The 18,814-nt window shown below is 38.8% G+C and overlaps 1 protein-coding gene across 2 annotated transcripts in view; it reads right to left on the reverse strand.

The window, feature by feature from the left end:
• ARHGAP42 (Rho GTPase activating protein 42) overlaps positions 1-18,814 on the reverse strand; it is a 172,739-nt gene that overhangs the window by 30,250 nt on the left and 123,675 nt on the right. For both annotated transcript variants that reach the window (XM_087756791.1, XM_087756790.1), the window contains exons 8-14: positions 17,214-17,343; positions 12,927-13,027; positions 10,918-11,027; positions 6,964-7,042; positions 5,921-5,960; positions 3,823-3,885; positions 2,110-2,184 (exon numbers count right to left, since the gene is read on the reverse strand). In XM_087756791.1, the coding sequence (XP_087612917.1) occupies positions 2,110-2,184; positions 3,823-3,885; positions 5,921-5,960; positions 6,964-7,042; positions 10,918-11,027; positions 12,927-13,027; positions 17,214-17,343 (598 nt within the window). The remainder of the gene's footprint in view (positions 1-2,109; positions 2,185-3,822; positions 3,886-5,920; positions 5,961-6,963; positions 7,043-10,917; positions 11,028-12,926; positions 13,028-17,213; positions 17,344-18,814) is intronic.

Raw genomic sequence — 18,814 nt, forward strand, 5'->3', positions numbered from 1 at the left:
TGGGTGTCCTGGTGAGGGAGGATACAGAAAACACAGAGTTACTGAATGCCTTCTTTGCTTCAGTCTTTACTGCTAAGGCCAGCCTTCTGGAATCCCAGACCCTGGAGGTAGGGGAGAAAGGACGACTTTCCCTTGGTCAAGGAGGATCGGGTTACAGATCATTTAGGCAAACCAGACACCCACAAATCCATGGGCTCCGAATGCTGAGGGAGCTGGCAGATGTTATTGCTAAGCCACTCCCCATCATCTTTGAAAGGTCATGGAGAACAGGAGAGGTGCCTGAGGACTGGAGGAAAGACAATGTCACTCCAATCTTCAAAAAGGGCAAGAAGGAGGACCCAGGACACTACAGACCAGTCAGCCTCACCTCCTTCCCTGGAAAGGTGATGGAATAGCTCGTTCTGGATGTCATCTCTAAGCATGTGGAGGAAAAGAAGGTTATCAGGAGTAGTCAACATGGATTCACCAAGCGGAAATTGTGCTTGACCAATCTGATAGCCTTCTATGATGGCATGACTGGCTGGGTAGATGAGGGGAGAGCAGTGGATGTCATCTACCTTGACTTCAGCAAGGCTTTTGACACTGTCTCCCATAACATCCTCATAGGTAAGCTCAGGAAGTGTGGGTTAGATGAGTGGACAGTGAGATGGATAGAGAACTGGCTGAATGGCAGAGCTCAGAGGGTTGTGATCAGCAGCACAAAGTCTGCTTGGAGGCCTGTAGCTAGTGGTGGTCCCCAGGGGGAACTGGGGTCCAGTCTTTTTCAACTTATTGATGAATGACTTGGATGAAGGGACAGAGTGTACCCTCAGCAAGTTTGCTGATGATACAAAACTGGGAGGAGTGGCTGATACTCCAGAAGGCTCTGCTGCCATTCAGTGAGACCTGGACAGGCTAGAGAGTTGGGCAAAGAGGAACCTAATAAGGTTCAACAAAGGCAAGTGTAGGGTCCACTGGAAAGCTGCTGGAAAGCAGCTCTGCAGAGAACGACCTGGGAGTCCTGGTGGACAACAAGTTAACCATGAGCCAGCAATGTACCCTTATGGCCAAGAAAGCTAATGGTATCCTGGGGTGCATCTGGAAAAGTGTGGCCAGCAGGTCGAGGGAGGTTATTCTCCTCCTCTACTCTGCCCTGGTGAGGCCACATCTGGAGTACTGTGTCCTGTTCTGGGCTCCCCAGTTCAAGAAAGACAAGGAACTACTGGAGAGAGTCCAGGGGAGGGCTACAAAGACTATCAGGGGTCTGGAGCATCCCTCTTATGAGGAAAGACTGAGAGAGCTGGGTCTGTTTAGCCTGGAGAAGAGGAGACTGAGAGGGGATCTTATCAACGCTTACAAGTATCTTAAGGGCGGGTGTCAGGAGGATGGGGCCAGACTCTTTTCAGTGGTGCCCAGTGACAGGATAAGGGGCAATGGGCACAAATGGAAACACAGGAAGTTCCATCTGAATATGAGGAATAACTTCTTTACTTTGAGGGTGACAGAGCACTGGACCAGGCTGCCCAGAGAGGTTACAGAGTCTCCTTCTCTGGAGATATTCAAAACCTGCCTGGACGCAACCCTGTGCAACCTGCTCTAGGTGAACCTGCGCTAGCAGGGGGGCTGGACTAGATGATCTCCGCAGGTCCCTTCCAACCCCAAACATTCTGTGATTCTGTAAGCCCAAATCAACAGAGAATTACTAATGTATTTGGCTTAGACATTCAAACATAGGCATCAGAGAGCCAAATTAGCAAGAAAAGTGAAAGACTAGAACAACTGTCTATTAAACTGAGTGATGCTGTATTACAGAACTAAGCTTTGGAACACTTCTGAAATATGCCAAATAGATACCAATACATAGAACTTTAAAGCTAAAAAAAGAAATGTATTTTACCAGTAATTTGCTCATGTATATCAATGATTTAATGCAGAAATTGAATACTAATGCACACAAGAAACTAGTTAGATGGGTCACTCATTTTAAGACCACAAACTCAATTTAGTGACAGTAAGTGCACATACAAAATTATAAATATTATGACACAGTCTTCTGAGCACAGCAGTTTAGGCAAAAGGGACCACAGCACACACGCTGCACACTGACAAAGGTTCATCTCAGATACTTACAAAATATGGTATTCATCAGCTTTTGCACCTTGGAGTTTACACCTCCTATTCTGTACAGCCCCAGGATTGTAATACCTACATTGGGAAAACAAGCACAATGAAAATAATGAAACTATGGTTATTTCAATATATGTTGACGCATCCTTGGTCTATGTTTTCAAAACATTTAAATGTATTTATGGAAAAATTGTACAATTACATTCTTGAGTACTGCTTTACCCTACTGAATTCTCTTCTGGGATACTAACAAATGCATTCCACTGAATCCTTGCCATACTATACACTAATCATAATTTTACATTAACAGAACCCTTTTGCATAGAAATGATCCATACTGGCAAACAACAGGGAGATGGCTGGGAAAAGTTAAAAGTCTGACCCAAAAGCAGTCTTAAAACACATTACATGTCAACAAGTTTATCTTACCTAGACTTCAGTGGAATTACTATGCATATGTATTTGCTTAGACCATTATCCCTTCCAATTAATATTTGACTGACATTTACAGGAGAAATAACGATTGTATCCAAAATAAAAACTTATACTGTATACTGTTGCAACACTGCAGTTGAGAATTTACATGTTATGCATGGATCCCCATGCAAAATAGAGACAGTCAAGTCCCAACTTACTCATAAGTTTCAATTGTTGGGTTTTTTTTAATAGCACAGATACTAATAACAAACAATGTTTAAAGTGTAATATTCACAACACAGTATTTCAGTATTCCAGTGATGATAATTTTATTGTTTTTAACTGCCTTTTAAAATCAGCAGGATGTAAAAGTCTTCCTTCCTCCCTACTTCAGGTCTTACCATTTAAAAATTGTCCACTTTTCCTTTGAAAAGAACATTCCGAAGTCTGATCTCATTTAGATATCCTAGCTGTTTTGTTTTGAAACCTTCCCCTCCACCCCACTCCTCTCCAAAAAAAAAAAAAAATGCAAGGTCTGAGTCAGCAGTGATTCAAAAGCTACATAACATTGTTACCTGAGAAACTGAATTCATGTTGAGCTCAATGTTGCACAGAGAGACCACACAGCTTTTGGATTAGAAGACAGTTACATACTGACAGTTCAGTGCACCGACAGGAAAAAGTTACCTCTTTTTATGGAAGATGATACAGCCATACCTCTTCATTTGAAAGGGGATAATTAAAAACTTGCTGTGAGTTGCAAGATATCACCTCATCAGTAGAGTGACTATTATTCTCTTTTTGTACATTCCCACTACCAAAAATGAGTTTCTAAACATTTAAAAAAATGGATAAACCACGTGCAAAATCAGTGAATAAAATGATTGGAGTTCTGCTCTGCAAAGTAGAGAGTATTCATGCCACTTTTTGTTCTTCAGGTTTCACGCTAGAAACCAAAGTTGGGCGCTGAGGCTCCCTACAGTTTTACCATGAGAAAGCACAATTCAGTGCACACAGATTAAACACTAAAAATGTGTGCAACTGTGTCTTAAGCTGTCTAAACAACATGAAATTACAGGAAATGTTTTTAAAAAAACACTTAAATGATACGTTAAGAACTGTTGTTGGAACTTGTGGCAACAGTTTTAAGTGTAAAGCACACAGATAAAATGTGAAAAGTACAAATCAAATAAGCGACACTCCAAAACACAGCTGTAAACCATGTAAAATTAATCAAAGTAATATTTGAGAAAAAATACTCATAATAATCTAATAAGTAATTTGTGATTTAATACACACCTCTTGTTTCTACAGCATGAATACATTTCCTCACGAAGTTGAAACCTGCTTCATTTAAGAACACTATAAAAAGAAGAGAAGAAGGTCATTCTTTTCTAACTTACCGATACACAAAATCTCTGTGTTCAGCTACATTCACATTACTCAAGAAGGACTGATACACATCTATCCACAAGATTATGATACTTATTCTGTAATAGTATTCTTGTAGATAGATCCTTGGCACTCCAAATCCAACTTTCTAATAATTAGCCTATCATTAGGAGCAGAATATTCTACTGTCTTTCTCAGAAATCAGTAGCCCCTCTACACATACAGCTGAAAGCTTGTGGCTTTAAAAGGAGATTACTGTACTCCCTTCCCTCTGCTGAGGAAAATGCTTTTAAGAGTTCAGGACCTAGATTATGAGCAGAATATATTCACTGGTTTTAATACAACAACATTCTTTGTTCCTTGCATGTACACATAACCACTCATAAAATGATAACATAGGAAAACAATCTTTGTTATTGACTTTGATTAGTGAGCTTATTTCAAGTGAATATATTTCTCATTACTTTTTGTATCTTCAATGCTCACTGCTCTAACTAGCTGAATTAAGAAGATCTTAAAGCAGCATATTTGTCACCATTAAAATAAACACCATCATATAAAAAACAGATGTAGTGGCTTAAGTTTTAGTTTTCCAGAGTCTCAAATACACCTCCTATGAAGATGTATGTCCATATCTGACACATCTCTCTCTCTCTCCCTCTCTCTGGTACATACACCCACACATATATTTAAATTATTTTTACATACTTGTGTTAATATTATATTAATAAAATATATGTGTTAACATAATGTTAATACAATTACACACACAAATCTCATAGTATCATTAAATATACTAATTATTTTACTCAGTGTATGTTTAACAGGTGCACATACACCTAAAATCAAAAAGATGTGATGGGCTGAGGCCAACTGTATGAGGTTCAACAAGGCTCCGTGCCGGGTCCTGCAATTGGGTCACAACAACGCCATGCAACGCTACAGGCTGGGGGAAGAGTGGCTGGAGAGCTGCCTGGCTGAAAAGAACCTGGGGGTGTTGGCCAACAGCCAGATGAATATGAGCTGGCAGTGAGCCCAGGTGGCCAAGAAGGCCAATGGCATCCTGGCTTCTATCAGAAATAGTGTGGCCAGCAGGACCAGAGAGGTGATCGTCCCCCTGTACTTGGCACTGGTGAGGCTGCACCTTGAATACTGTGTTCAGTTTTGGGCCCCTCACTACAAGCACATCGAGGTGCTGGAGCGTGTCCAGAGAAGGACAACGAAGCTGGTGAAGTGTCTAGAGAACAAGTCTTATGAGGAGCAGCCAAGGGAGCTGGGTTTGTTTAGTCTGGAGGAGGCTGAGGGGAGACCTTATTGCTTTCTACAACTATCTGAAAGGAGGTTATAGCGAGGTGGGGGTCGGTCTCTTCTCCCAGGTGACAAGGGATAGGATGAGAGGAAATGGCCTCAAGTTGCACCAGGAGAGGTTCAGATTGGATATTAGGAAAAATTTCTTCACCAAAAGGGTTGTCAAGTATTGGAACAGGCTGCCCGGGGAAGTGGCCGAGTCCCCATCCCTGGAGGTATTTAAAAGCTGTGTAGATGTGGCACTTAGGGATATGGTTTAGTGGGACTTGGCAGTGTTAGGTTTATGGTTGGACTTGATGATCTTAAAGGTCTTTTCCAACCTAAATGATTCTATGATTCCATGATCCTATATAGTGGTATTATTTCAACACATTGGCATGTATTTACATTTAGGTACAGAGACTACTGACAGAAACTTTTTACAGATTTGTTAAATATATTGTAGCTTTGGAGCCAATCAATTTTTCTTCCAATTTATGTTTGATAGTAATACAAAAGTTAAAGGCTTTCTCACAGTTTTCATAGCTTAGGATGTGCTTTCGTGTAACCCAATTATGTAATCCAACAAACAGTTATTTCATAGCAACAGAAAGAAAATGTAAAATAATTAATCTGTCTCTCGCACACACATATCTAGAAGTCAGGACATTATAGAAATCTAGCAACATTTGTAACTCTACATAAATAAAGAGCTTACTTTCTTCCTTCTTGCTAATAATAGCTGGCAGTGTGTAGATCTGTAAGAAAAAAAAGTCAACAGGTCAATGTTTGTGCTTTAAATTCTTCATTGCCAGGTTTGTTGGTAGTTCTTAAGCTAGCTGCAACATGCTGTGTATTAGCTTGCTGCTAGGGGAAAGCCAACCTTGGTTTCCACCTTCTCTTAATGTTTACCCCCGCAGCACTATGCTAGGATTGGAGCAGGTGGAGAGGGCAATAATCTATTTTTGTTGTGTTTGCAGTTTTACACAGCTCGTCATCTTCACCTCTGGGGAAAAGGCAGAGGGCCAGTGGGATGTGTCCCAGAAACTTATTCAGGCCAGCCTTGAGATTCTAGATTGACTAGGGATTTAATAGCATTAAATTTATAGGCACCTAAAATGTGTTAGAAGTCAGATTTGCAGACTTCAAATGGGTTAAATTTCAATACAACTATTGATCTAATTTCTGTACTGTTTCAGTCAAGCAAGAAGCTTGTAAAAACACTCACCTATCTCATAAAACCAATAATTTTTTCCCCTTGGACAGAGGTCTGACATCACCCTCATTCAGTGACTATTTTAAGAGCAGATTAATAATGGGAAGAAATCTCAGACAAGGCTGCCTTTTAGTAGCTTTCGACACATTTTTATGCTCTCTGCAGTGCCTTTCAAGATGGTGCTAATTGTTTACTCCATGATGCTGCCCAAAAGATGGTTTGTCTTTACCAGTGCAGAAGCTACCACTTCACAAATGTTATCTGAACCATGAATCCTATTAGACACTATGCTATCATATTACTTAAACATTAAATATCCTAACATAAAATAATAGTATATAAATAAAGGCTTAAATTCACTAATAGTTCAGCTTTTCTAATTCGTACCTGTCTTCACTGTGTATTCGTAAGTGTTTCGCGAAGAACAGAACTGTATTCACCTATACGGTAACAGAGTATCTGAAATACATACTAGCTTTTTTTCTTTAATATGTGTGCTACAAAACTGTGAAAAAAAAAAAAAGAAAAAGAAAAAATATTCTTACTGGTTCCTTTCCATCCATAGCTTCGAGCCAAAGTTTTCGATTGGATTCTGAAAAAGCTTGCAGTGTGATGATTCCAGGTCTGTCAAAAACATACACATATACTAAAGTTACTAATTTCTTTTTCTCAAACAGCATCCAAAGTCAGAATCCAAATGCATATTGACATGAAGTAAATACATAAAAGATAGACAGAAGTTAAAGAAAGTTGATGGCTTCTGACGTAACAAAATAACTTTGAGCAAGATTTAAAAATAGGTCTGTTTTTTTAAAAGTTCGGTGCTGCAACACGTAATTTTAGATGCCTAGTCCTAAGTATTACAACTCTCTAATAGGTATTAGGCACCTCCATATTGCAAGATGAGTTATACACCTGCAAATGGGATCCCATACAACCCATTTTTCAGCTGGGAGATGCTTAGGGTGGAAAACGTAAGGGCAAGATACACCAGCTCAATTTGACTAAATATGTCTATGCCTGAGCTGGTTATCTATGTTCCTTTCATAGCAAATGAAGAAAAGTAGGTACTTTTAATCTAAAAGTCATCATATCCCAAAATAGATATCCAAAATTGGTCAAAAGAAATGTGCCCTAAAACAGTTGCCTGAAACAGTTGCACTTTGAGATAGTATCTCAGTATGGAGATGTAAAGCCAGTTGAGCTGAGTACGGTCATAGTGCAAGAATTTTTTATTTGAGAGGATTCAAAAAACCAGTTCTTTCTGCTGGCTGTGCTCTAACGCTATGATAGAAGTTAAAAAAGTGGCATAGCCTCTCTGTTGATGAAGCTTTGACATTGCATAGAAAAAGAGTCACAGGAACCAGTGAAGGGATGAGGGAACCAATCTCAATCTGTGTTCCTGGAATAACGATATGAACAGATGTCCAAAACCGAAGAATTAGTCTCTATTTGTGATCACAGGCAACCTTAACGATTCTATGATTCTATGAAATACTTTGAAATGTATTCACTAATTTGCCAACATAGAATGCCCAAGAGACAGTCCTTTTTAAAAAGTCCTGCTCCTACACTAGTGTAGTGTATCTCCGCTCAAAACTCTCAGCAGACTGTCCAGAACTCTGATTTTCCTATGGTAGGTTCACAAATAAAGGCCACTATAGTTTTTACTAGGTATTCATCTTCCACCATAAAAATAAATAACCAAAAAACCACCATCCTTTCCCACCTCCTCCAAAAGACCTACATTGTCACCTTGTATTTAAAAAGCATGTATGACAGCAGCTGGACGACATAAAATATCAAAATGTGTGTTCACACACATACACCCCAAACCATTAAAGGAGGAGCAAGCCTGCCCTTATACATAAAATGCCAAGCTAAATATTTCGCTTGCTATCTACTATCACAAGTGTAAGAAGATACAGTTAATCCAGATTAAGATCTATAATTGTTTTTCTATTTTCTTAAAGTCAAAGTTTATTTCTGTTTTAATATTCCATCTTGCTACCTACCCACAGATTTGTACCTAGGAATTTTTCTCTTAAAAACATTTTAGAAATAGAGCCTGATTTTTTTTCTTCTTTCTGTTGTGACTACAGCTTAATATTTCAGTTGGAAATTTGCATTTATACTTATAGTCCCTTGGTCAGCATGTACAGAAAGAACAGAAATTTCTGAGTGTCATTTTAGTTCAAGCTTAGAGATACCTGCTTTTAGCTCTGGGTTTCTGATTTAATCTGTTGGCCAAGTTTGCAGTCATTGTATAGCATGTTTTAACACTCAAATATCTAACACTATAATCACCGAATACTAGTTTCCTCAAAAAAAAAAACAAAAAAAACAAAACCAAAAAACCAAAAACCCCAAACCAACTCCAGTACATTTTGAACTAACTTCCTCTCTAGTTACTGAAATAGTTGGTAATTCCTCAGAAATTAAAATTACATTCAAGGTGAAACACACTTTTTGAGGTTACCTTTTTATATAGTTCCAGTACAAACAAGGTGCTGTAATCTCTAGAATAGTTTTTACAAGAAGGCTGTGCTGAATGTAGGTGTAAAAAACACCTAAGTAAATTTTAAATTAATTATGTCAATTAGAAGGGCTCACAGCATGTGTTCTCTAATAGCTGTTCACAAGGGTTTCTTTCAGTTAACATGGTTCTTTCATGAAATGAGATGTGCACATCAGTCTGCACGGCTTTCCAATGTTTTAATAAAATAATATTTCATATAAAGTTTTATACAATGTTGCATATAATAATGTAAGGAGAGAATTAGCTCTGTGGGATAAGGGGTTTGGAGACAGAACTTATCCACAAAATCTTGCAACAAAATTTTGAAGACTGGTGTAGCTGCACATTTTTAAAGAGCTCTTTCATGATGAAAAGTCATACCCTCATGTTACTAAGGAAACTTACTAATGTCTATTACTTTTAAAGCTTTTCTATATTTTGCAGGTGATGTCCAATATTATACTCCAAGTAAACAATATTAAGTCTTGAATTTAAAATTAGTTCAAATGTAATCATTATCAGTCTTTCTGAATCCTCAGTATTCCAGTCCTGTGTTTATATTTATATGAACTTGCTCACATTCTTAGTCATTAGTGACATCAGTAACGGCCACTGCATCTTCTCTTTCTCAGGGGAAACTCAAGTTTTACCAACATGACATTTGGACAAGATTATTGTTGCCCTTGTATATGAACTCCCATTTCTAGGTATTCCCTTGTCTATTTGTCTCCTCTGCTGACTTGTACAAGAATTCACTACTTCCCTGCCAAATACCAAATCAATTGGAAAAGTGAACTTTCTATCAGCCTGTGAAAGTTATATCCTTACAATAATGACCAAGTAACTTTGTATTCTACTCCCCTTACAATCTTCTGTCCAAGTTTCCACAATGCTTTTAACTTATATGTATATTTGTAATCAATCAAAATGTCCAAAAGGAATAAATAATACGTAAAAAGTGCCTATAACTATCTCTTTGATGAAAACTTGAAGAACTGCAGATGGAATTAATTGTTCTGTGCAGTTTTGTTGAACTGTGGACATTCCAGTAGAGCAAGGGAGAGAGAAGGGACAACATTCACTTGTGAATACGTTACAATGGTACTGCCACAGATGTGTCTAATAAACGCAATTCTACTCAGAAAGAAACAACTACCAATTTCAAATTCAACCTGTCAATTCAAGCTTAGGAGCTTTCAAGAGAATAATTAGTCTTAACATTTGTTTATATAAAATTTCCATTTCTTAAACCTGAACTCACTCAGAAGTCTAATTTAGAAAAATAATGTATTATATTTGAAAGTACCAAAGTAGCCTCAAAATTATCAGGTGAAAACAGCAGTTCTGAATGGAATTGAAAATGACAGTAACAATCATAAAATATTTCTTAAGAGAACGACTACAAAAGTCAGTCTATTAATCATATTTTAGGGAAAAATTAATTCAATTTCTCTTTATTCCCAAGCTTGAAAAAAAATATTTTTACAAAGTACTGTGTACATATACTTCAAATACAGAAAAGCTGTTTTCATCTACTTTATATAATTACAATATCCAGGAACAAGTGAAAAAAAAAATTGGAGAAGTAATTTTCAAAAAAGAAAAAAATATGCACTATTATACATTTCTCAAAGAAATAGAGACTGGTAAAGAATATGCTTATTAATAAGTATTTATAAAAATATTTATGATCTATTCCTAAAAGAGGGTAGTCAGTTGTGCTACAGGTTTTGTAAGAATCCATCTTGTATCTGCATGCAAACATAATGTAGTTAAGACAACATATATGCAATGTAGTCAATTTTGTTAGAAAAACAGGTTTGAACAAATAGGTACTAAGTCTTGAAAGCCTGGTTTGTCTGCATACGAGCATATTGAGAAATACGTGTTCCTGTTACAGGAGTAATTATTATATATTGGTTGCAAGTGCTTCTATTTTAAATTCTTTTCAATTTGTTAAGACAATGAAAAAAATGCAAACCTCTCAAATACTTCAATGTCAAAACAGAAACGTTTGTCAATTGAATCTGTCTTTCTCCTGATGCAAGATTTTAGCTTGAATATTTCTGGTGAGCTTGTGACAAGGCCGTTCTATAAAACAGAACGAAACAAAATTAGCACAGGCAGTATGCTGATATACCTTGGCTTCACATCTTAAATTTAACTGTATGAACAGTCCAAAGAACATGCCTTAAGATAGGGATTAAAATTATTTAGGAACGTACACGATAATTTCTCTGTATAAAGATTAAGGCTACAGTTAATAGCTTTCTGTCACATATTTGTTATTTAATTATTATATTTCAGAAAACTCCCCAAATTCAAAGCTTTACAAACATCTGCATATACAACATGATTATGTGTTACATGCTAGAATGAATATCATATATTTCTGTCAACTCTCACATATAGATAGAAAGATCTCTAAAGAAAAAAGCTGACTGACTCCTAGTTCTGGCCACCATCATTGTGAGGCCACTCTCCATAATGCTGGAAAGGCTGGCACAATCACGGGAGTTTCTGAGGAAGGGGAGAAAGCATATGTCACTTGGTCTTCAAGAAGAGCAAGGAGGAGGATATGGGGAACTACAGGCCAGCTTGCATCACCTTGATCCCTGGGAAGGTGATGTAGTGAATAATCCCGGAAAGCATTTCCAAACATATTAAGGACATAAAGGGGACTGGAAGTAGTCAGCATGGATTTAATGAAGGGGAAATCATGCAGGACCAACCGGATAGCCCTCTACAATGTGATGGATGGCTCAGTGGATGATGGAAGAACAAAGAATATTGTTTGTCTCAACTTTAGCCAGGCTTTCGACACTACATCCTACTACAGTAGGATGTTTCCTACTATATCCTCAAAGACAAATTGATGAAGTACAGGCTAGATAAGTAGATGGTGAGGTGGACTGAAAACTGGCTGAACTGCTGAGCTCACAGGAGAAGTCCAGCTGCAGCCAGTCACTAGTGGTATGCCTAAGGGGTCAATACTGGGGCCAGCACTGTTTAGCATGAAAAGGAATAACCCCAGGCATCAGGACAGCCTGGGGCTGACAGGATGGAAAACAGCTTGGCAGAAAAGGACCTGCAGGTCCTGGTGGGCAATAAGTTAACCAGGAGGCAGCAATGTGCCCTTGCAGCAAAGAAGGCCACCAGCCTCCTGGGCTGCATCAGGCAGAGCATTGCCAGCAGGTCAGGGGAGGTGATCCTCACCATCTGCGCAGCACTGGTGAGACACACCTGGAGTGCTGTGTCCAGTGCTGGGCTCCTCAGTATGAGACAGACAGTGATGTACTGGAGCAAATCCAGCAAAGGGCCACCAAGGTGATTAACAACTTGAAGCGTCTGTCATATGAGGAGAGGCTGTAAGAGCTGCATCTGTTCAGCCTGGAGAAGGGGGATCATATCATTGATTTATCTACAAATATCTGATGGGAAGGAATAAAGAAGACTGAGTCAGATTCTTCTCAGTGGTGCCCCGTGAAAGGGCAAGAGGCAATGGGCACAAACTGAAATACAAGTAATTCCATTTGAACTTAAGAAAAAGCTTTTTCATGGTGGTCAAACGCTGAAACAGGTTGCCCACAGAGGTTGCAGGGCCTCCATCCTTGGAGATATCTAAAACCTGACTGGACACAGGCCTCGCTAACCTGCTCTGGTCGACCCTGCATTGAGATTAAACTAGACGATCTCCACAGCTCCCTTCCAAACCTCATCCATTCTATGATTCTGTGCAAATGTGATTGATTTCCTATGCATTTGGAGCCATCACATTAGAGAAGTTATTTAATACGTGGCTTGTATACAGTTTAAAAGAAATATTTTTATTTAAATATTTATCTATGCTATATAAGACATACACTGCTTCATGTATGAAAACAGCCTTATGCTTTGTTCACTTTTTTTTTTCTTTCAACAGTTCCTGAATGCTTAATATAAAAGATGGAATATACAGTTCATATATGTGTTCATGTCCATGCAACTCACCACTTTTCCACCAGATTTTGTTTCAGCTATACTCATTGTAAATGTTTTTGTTCCTTTATCGTAAGTGCAGTAATGTTTTACCCACGTAAATCCAAGAGGTCCTAGATTAAAGAGACATAGTATTAAAAATAATTATATTGGCATTTTATCACTATTTTAGTTGGAGTTAGATAGAGAAATGAAACATAACAGCATCCACATGTAGCCTACAAAATCGAAAACTCCCATAATTTTTTAATTTGAACATGTTGTTCAGGTATAATTTTCAAATACTGCAGCTTCATGAGGCTGCCCAACAAAGTTCCAGCAGACTGGTTTTCTTTGGTAACTGGAAGGGTAACAGCATTTAACTAGGGTAGATAGGTAGGAGAGAGGCAAGATCCTGACAGTTTTTCTGCCTAGGAAATACAGTTGAAGATTTTACCAACCTAAGTGAAACACTAGGATTCAGTATTACATCCTTTCTCTGAGGGAAACCTTGAAGTCTGGTATTAGATCCAGAAAACTGGATGAAGGCATGGAGTCACAGTGCATTTCTCTTTACTTTCAGAGTTCTTGTCAAAGATAAATGCTTTTGGTAGTATCATAGGAACTCTATTATTCTACCTGTTACATTAAGGGAGTGGGTAAAGTGGCATTGGCTCACAGACAGATTTAATCTTACATAGTTGAACACTTGAGGGTGATTTCATTACGGGAAATGAAAGGAAGGAAAGAGTGCACTCTAAAAGTGGTTTAGAGATGAGGGATAAAATGCTGGGTGGCAGAGGTGGTGTCTTCAGCAGGAAACATGGGCCTTTTATGCCTTGGAAGGGGTCCTGTTGGGGAAGAGGTGGTTTTAAGAGTGGTGCACAACTGACCGTGTCCACAAACTGACAATTGCACACACTCACAATACCAAACTATAATGTACTTAGGGATTCACTAGTCTTCAATTTAGATAGCCATACATGAAATCTACAGCGATCCCCAAGTGGATGTATGCGTTATCACCGCACTACTTCTTAATCCTACTGCATAGTATAGGATCTCTGATGCAGAAGATGTTTTCACTCCTGGATTACCCAGAGCTTTGCTCAGGCATTGCTGTGAACCTTTAGTGAATCTAAACACAAAACCCTCTTGAGCTTAAGCTCAATGGTATGTTAAACTTTGGCTGCTAACCTAGCTTAGATACAGGTATTTATAAAGCGTTCTTTGCTGTGAGGACATGGAGTAAATCCTCCTACCATTTCCATAATTCTCTCCACATCCCAGAAGTACAGCTAAGATCTCCCACAATTTTCTGGAAAAACATATGTTTACTGTAGCACAGAGAACAAGACAAGCTCCCAGATTCCTGCAGATACCTCTGGAGGGGTTGTGCACTACAGAGGACAGGATAATTCAGGGTTTTGCAGTGTGACTGCTCCCCCTTGGGCCAGAACATTATGGCTATAACTGCGCTGGCTAATAAACAGTGCTGGCAGCACTCACAGTGACTAGGTAACACATAGTCAATAGGTAACTTGGAAAAAACTTCTTGATTTTTGAGGACAGGAAATTTAGCACAGAGGGTGGGATATTCTGTGCAAGCCAGTCTCAGTGGCAGAGTACAACCCTGTTTATTTTACTAGCATTAACCGCATTTTGGGTACTCAGCTGCAGAGACCAAACACAATGGCTATGTGTGAAGAGGTAGCAAGAAGGAAAAGCATTTCTTTCCTCTTGGACAGCATTATGCTTCAGAGCCTGGCATTCAAACATGGCCCCTCTCTGCAGAGCCATCACAAATGTAGGTGCAAAAGCAAAATGCATATATGCAGTATTCTAACTAATGTGCAAATTCAGAATAGGAAAGGACTAGATGATACTTCCAACCCACATGTTATTTTCCAATTCATTTCAATGGGAGTTACTCATGGGAAAAATATGATATTGATTTTTTTGAAGTACAGTATATCTGGACCTTTTAAATCTTTTTGCAATGAAAGAGCTCTGAGTTAAAAAAAAGTATTTTAAGGGTTTTGTGTTTGTTTTTTTTAAAAGAATGTAAGAAAGTTAAATAAAAATGGAAGGTGTTAAAAACAAACCTAATACTTTTGCTATAGATACAATGGCTTTGCCTTCTAAACGTAGCCTCCCACAAAGGTGGTGGATATACGAGAGGTTGCATCAGTCATGGAAGCTGGCTATCTGGCAATACAGAAACGTAGATGTGGAAATTTACCGTCTGTTACTCCGACTCGGAGACAGTTCTCCCATTGCCTGCGTTCTGCAGGAAAGTCATGCCACGAACTGAAAAGTCAACTGGTTACCCAGCCTCAGAAGGTAGCTGTTCTGTTCCTATATTTTAATTTATTTTCACTTAGCAAAACAAAATCTATAATTATTCTAAATCAGTTTTTCCTCTGATGGCATTTCATTAACTCTTTTAGCATATATAAGAAGGATGAGCACTCTCAAAGCAGTTTTAGATGAGTTTAGAAGCTTTTCATTAAAAAATTGTAGGCAGACACCTACATTGCAACTTTAAGTCTATTACTCACGACTGTCCATCTGAATGAAAACGATTTATGGCCTACTGACTTTTTTTTTCAAAAATCCCCATATTTACCACCATGTGTATCAGTAGTAAATATATACAGGATTTACTCTCAAGAATAGCAAACATTTAACCCAGTTGCCCATAATTTGACAAGAGCATATGGGATGCCGGTTGTAGGGAAGTAAACCTGCATGACAAGGAAATATACAACAAGTACCTTCCCCACTGACACAGATATTACAGACCCTGTTACTCACTCCAGAATAAACTAATGAACAAATTTCTTTTCAGTAAGAGGATGTCAAGTTGGCCTCTCACTATTTAATGAAGCACAGCATGTGCCCAATGCTTCGCTCCTTTTCTCCCTCCTCCATTAACAGGGCTCAGTGTAACTTCCACTTAACACAGGTTTCTTTTATCATTATTACACAATTAAAACATAGAGGGTCGTCTTAAAACTTTCAGTGCTACTGAAGGTAAAAGTGGCTGACGTTAACTATGATAAGCACTGAGGTTTCTTTCTTTTAGCTCACATACGGAATAAAGATTAATTTCATGATGTTATTTGGAAAATCAATTATCTATAACTCCATGTAATCTCTTGAGTTATCATCTAAAAGGGGAGCAGTGAAGAAGATACCCTCAAAACTGAGGTCGAGTGGGGCCTAGTCTGACATGGGAATTCTATATCCAGATGCCTTCTATTTATTTTTAGATTGAGAAATCAGGTGCAAAGTTGTATTTAACAATTTTTGCATGAACATCAAACTTGCACAAGCATGTACACACTATCTCAAAACACTTTGCTAGCATCAGGCTGATTCCACAGTAAATAAAAAAACAAATAAATAAGTATATAAATCTGGGTACCCTATGCAATGAAAACTATTTTACTGAGGGTTTTGCTTGATCCCACAGCTAGTTTGGCTTGGTTTTCTATACCGGTTAGAGTGCAAAACAGTGGCAGTCGATACTTCAAGTGACATATAGTTTTGAATTCTCTCGTTTGACTTTTCACATATTTCCTGGTTCTGTTTTCATTCATAACATGATGTATTGCCAGGCTCTTCCAAGTAGCTTCAGACACTTATGACAACTGTAGTTCTCTTCCTTCCTTTAGTTTGTCACTTCATTCTGAGGTCACATGAACTGAAGAAAACATAGGTATAGATTTGCAGCTATTTTGAAGCTGACAGACTGTATTGAGATGACTTTTCTTCTTCTTACACCTCTGTTTTCCATTATGTACAAGTTCCTTTACTCTGAAGGTGGCTGGGTCAGTGGAGATCCCTGGTACAAGGTGGAAGTTGCTCCTGCTGGGTGAACTACGGGCCCTGTTCAGGCAGAGAAAGTACAAGAGACAGCAGGGTTCGGCAGGCAGAGCCAAAGCAGAGCGCTGGGAGCTTGCAACTTCTGCAGCAAGGAGCAGGGCAGCCAGCCAGAGCACAGCGTGCTACCAGTCAGCCACTGGGGTGGCCAATAGCAGGGACCTACCCACAAGGGCCCAGGGGGCAAAAGTTGAGTTGCTTACAAGTGTTTTGATCACCATTTCATCTGACCGTAGCTACTCTGAGTGCTTTTTGAAAAGTTAAACCCTTATTTTTCTTTTGAACTTCTCAATCATTTGGAAAGCAACCACAGCAGTAGTCTGCAGACATTCAAACACAGAGCTGTTGTGTTGTCCTGCTAATATTTTCTTGTCCTTGCATTTGCTGTTGTGCCTTTCAAATCAAATTAAAAGGTACATCTGTTTTACTCACGTTTCTCCTGCACATAGAGATAGCCTTCCATTGTCCATTGACTTGGTGGTCTGTAATCCTGGTTGGCTGACTTCATTCTTTGCATGAGTCTCTCCACTTCCTGCCTAGTGCTTTCAAAGTTATTCCGGGTCTAATACCCGGAAAAAGAAACAAACAAAAAACCACATTATCTCATGCAAGCACTAAAAAACAATGAAGAACTAATTACTAATAATGCCAAGGAGATTGTATTGGAGACCAACAGAAGCATTTGCCAGAGACTTAAAAGGGGAAAAAAAAAAGCAATACAGAATAATACTCTTCACTGCTCTCGAAACCTATGAATAACATAGTAATGAGGAATTCAACTTAAGCACACAAGTGTAAAGGAAACACAGTTGAGAATAGTAACATTCCTCTTTCTGCAGGCCACTACCCTCAAAAATGAGGTCATTTCATATATTTAGGTATGCTTATACAGTATTTTGCAGACAGACGCAGGCTTTCTTTCTGTGTACTCTAGGATACACAGACGGAAGCCAGGCTAAACTAGAAGCTGCTGACAGCATAGCCCCAAACTTGAAGTACTAAGTCCCACAGAACCACTTGAAGTACAGAGCAGAAAACAGGAGTTTGGGTTAATGCCAGGCTAATGTCTCTAGGCGGCTGCACTCTCCACACGAGGCAGAGACAAATGCACTGTGTATCCGTATCTGCAGTCCACAGCTGCTGATACCCAGAAGAGGCAGGTTACAGGCGCTGTCATGAACGTTTTTTGATAGGACTATGCAAACATCACAGTTAAGTATAACATAAATATGCTAGGTAAGAAGCAGGTCACAAGTGGCAGAACAGTGCCAAAAGCATGGAAGGGCTTTGTCTGTCGGTCCTAAATATTGTGTGCATAACCAGGCATCTGGCCAAGCAAAGAATTAGGTACAAACATGGGTTATTCATATTTGCTGATATCTATATGCATGTAAATGGACATTTTTTCCTATTGAATTCAGTGAGGCTGGGGTTTCCCTCCACACACATAGCATGGTATAGCTGAGAAGAATTATTATGAGGTGGCAGAGGTTTGATAGCTTGCTGCTAATACACCAACGTTGAACACTTTGTTCCTACAGATTATCTGTAGGATAAGATAGAAAAGAATAAAGAGTTTTGTAATGTTTCTGCAAAGTCATCTTATGGACTCTAATCTTGACTAGTCAGAAAGATACTCTCAGGACTTCATAGACTGATGAATACTTGCCCCTTTTTGTGGGCCATTCATGGAGTTGCACAGTGGTATCATAATACACGTTAAATCTTCTTCTTGAAGACAAACATTATTATTAGAGAAGGAGGTAAAATTCTTCACTGAACTTTTCAGATGATACCCTTAGGGTGAAGTATTAGTTCAGAACAAACTTAACAGAGGTCATTTTGAGACCTTCAAGAGGGACATGCCATTGAAGGGAAGAATGTCCCCATTTTGAGAGCTTATCTCTGTTTGTCTATTAAGTTTTTAATTACTACTTTTAAGCAGCCAGGACTTTGAATCACATTACAGAAAACAAAGCTAAATGGACATACAAAGTATGCCGCTGGCCAGCTGAAACAGTGAAAGTGACAAC

This window comes from Nipponia nippon, unplaced genomic scaffold (genome assembly GCF_047370975.1).
Source record: "Nipponia nippon isolate SJK-2023a ecotype South Korea unplaced genomic scaffold, ASM4737097v1 scaffold_2, whole genome shotgun sequence".
NCBI lineage: Eukaryota > Metazoa > Chordata > Aves > Pelecaniformes > Threskiornithidae > Nipponia > Nipponia nippon.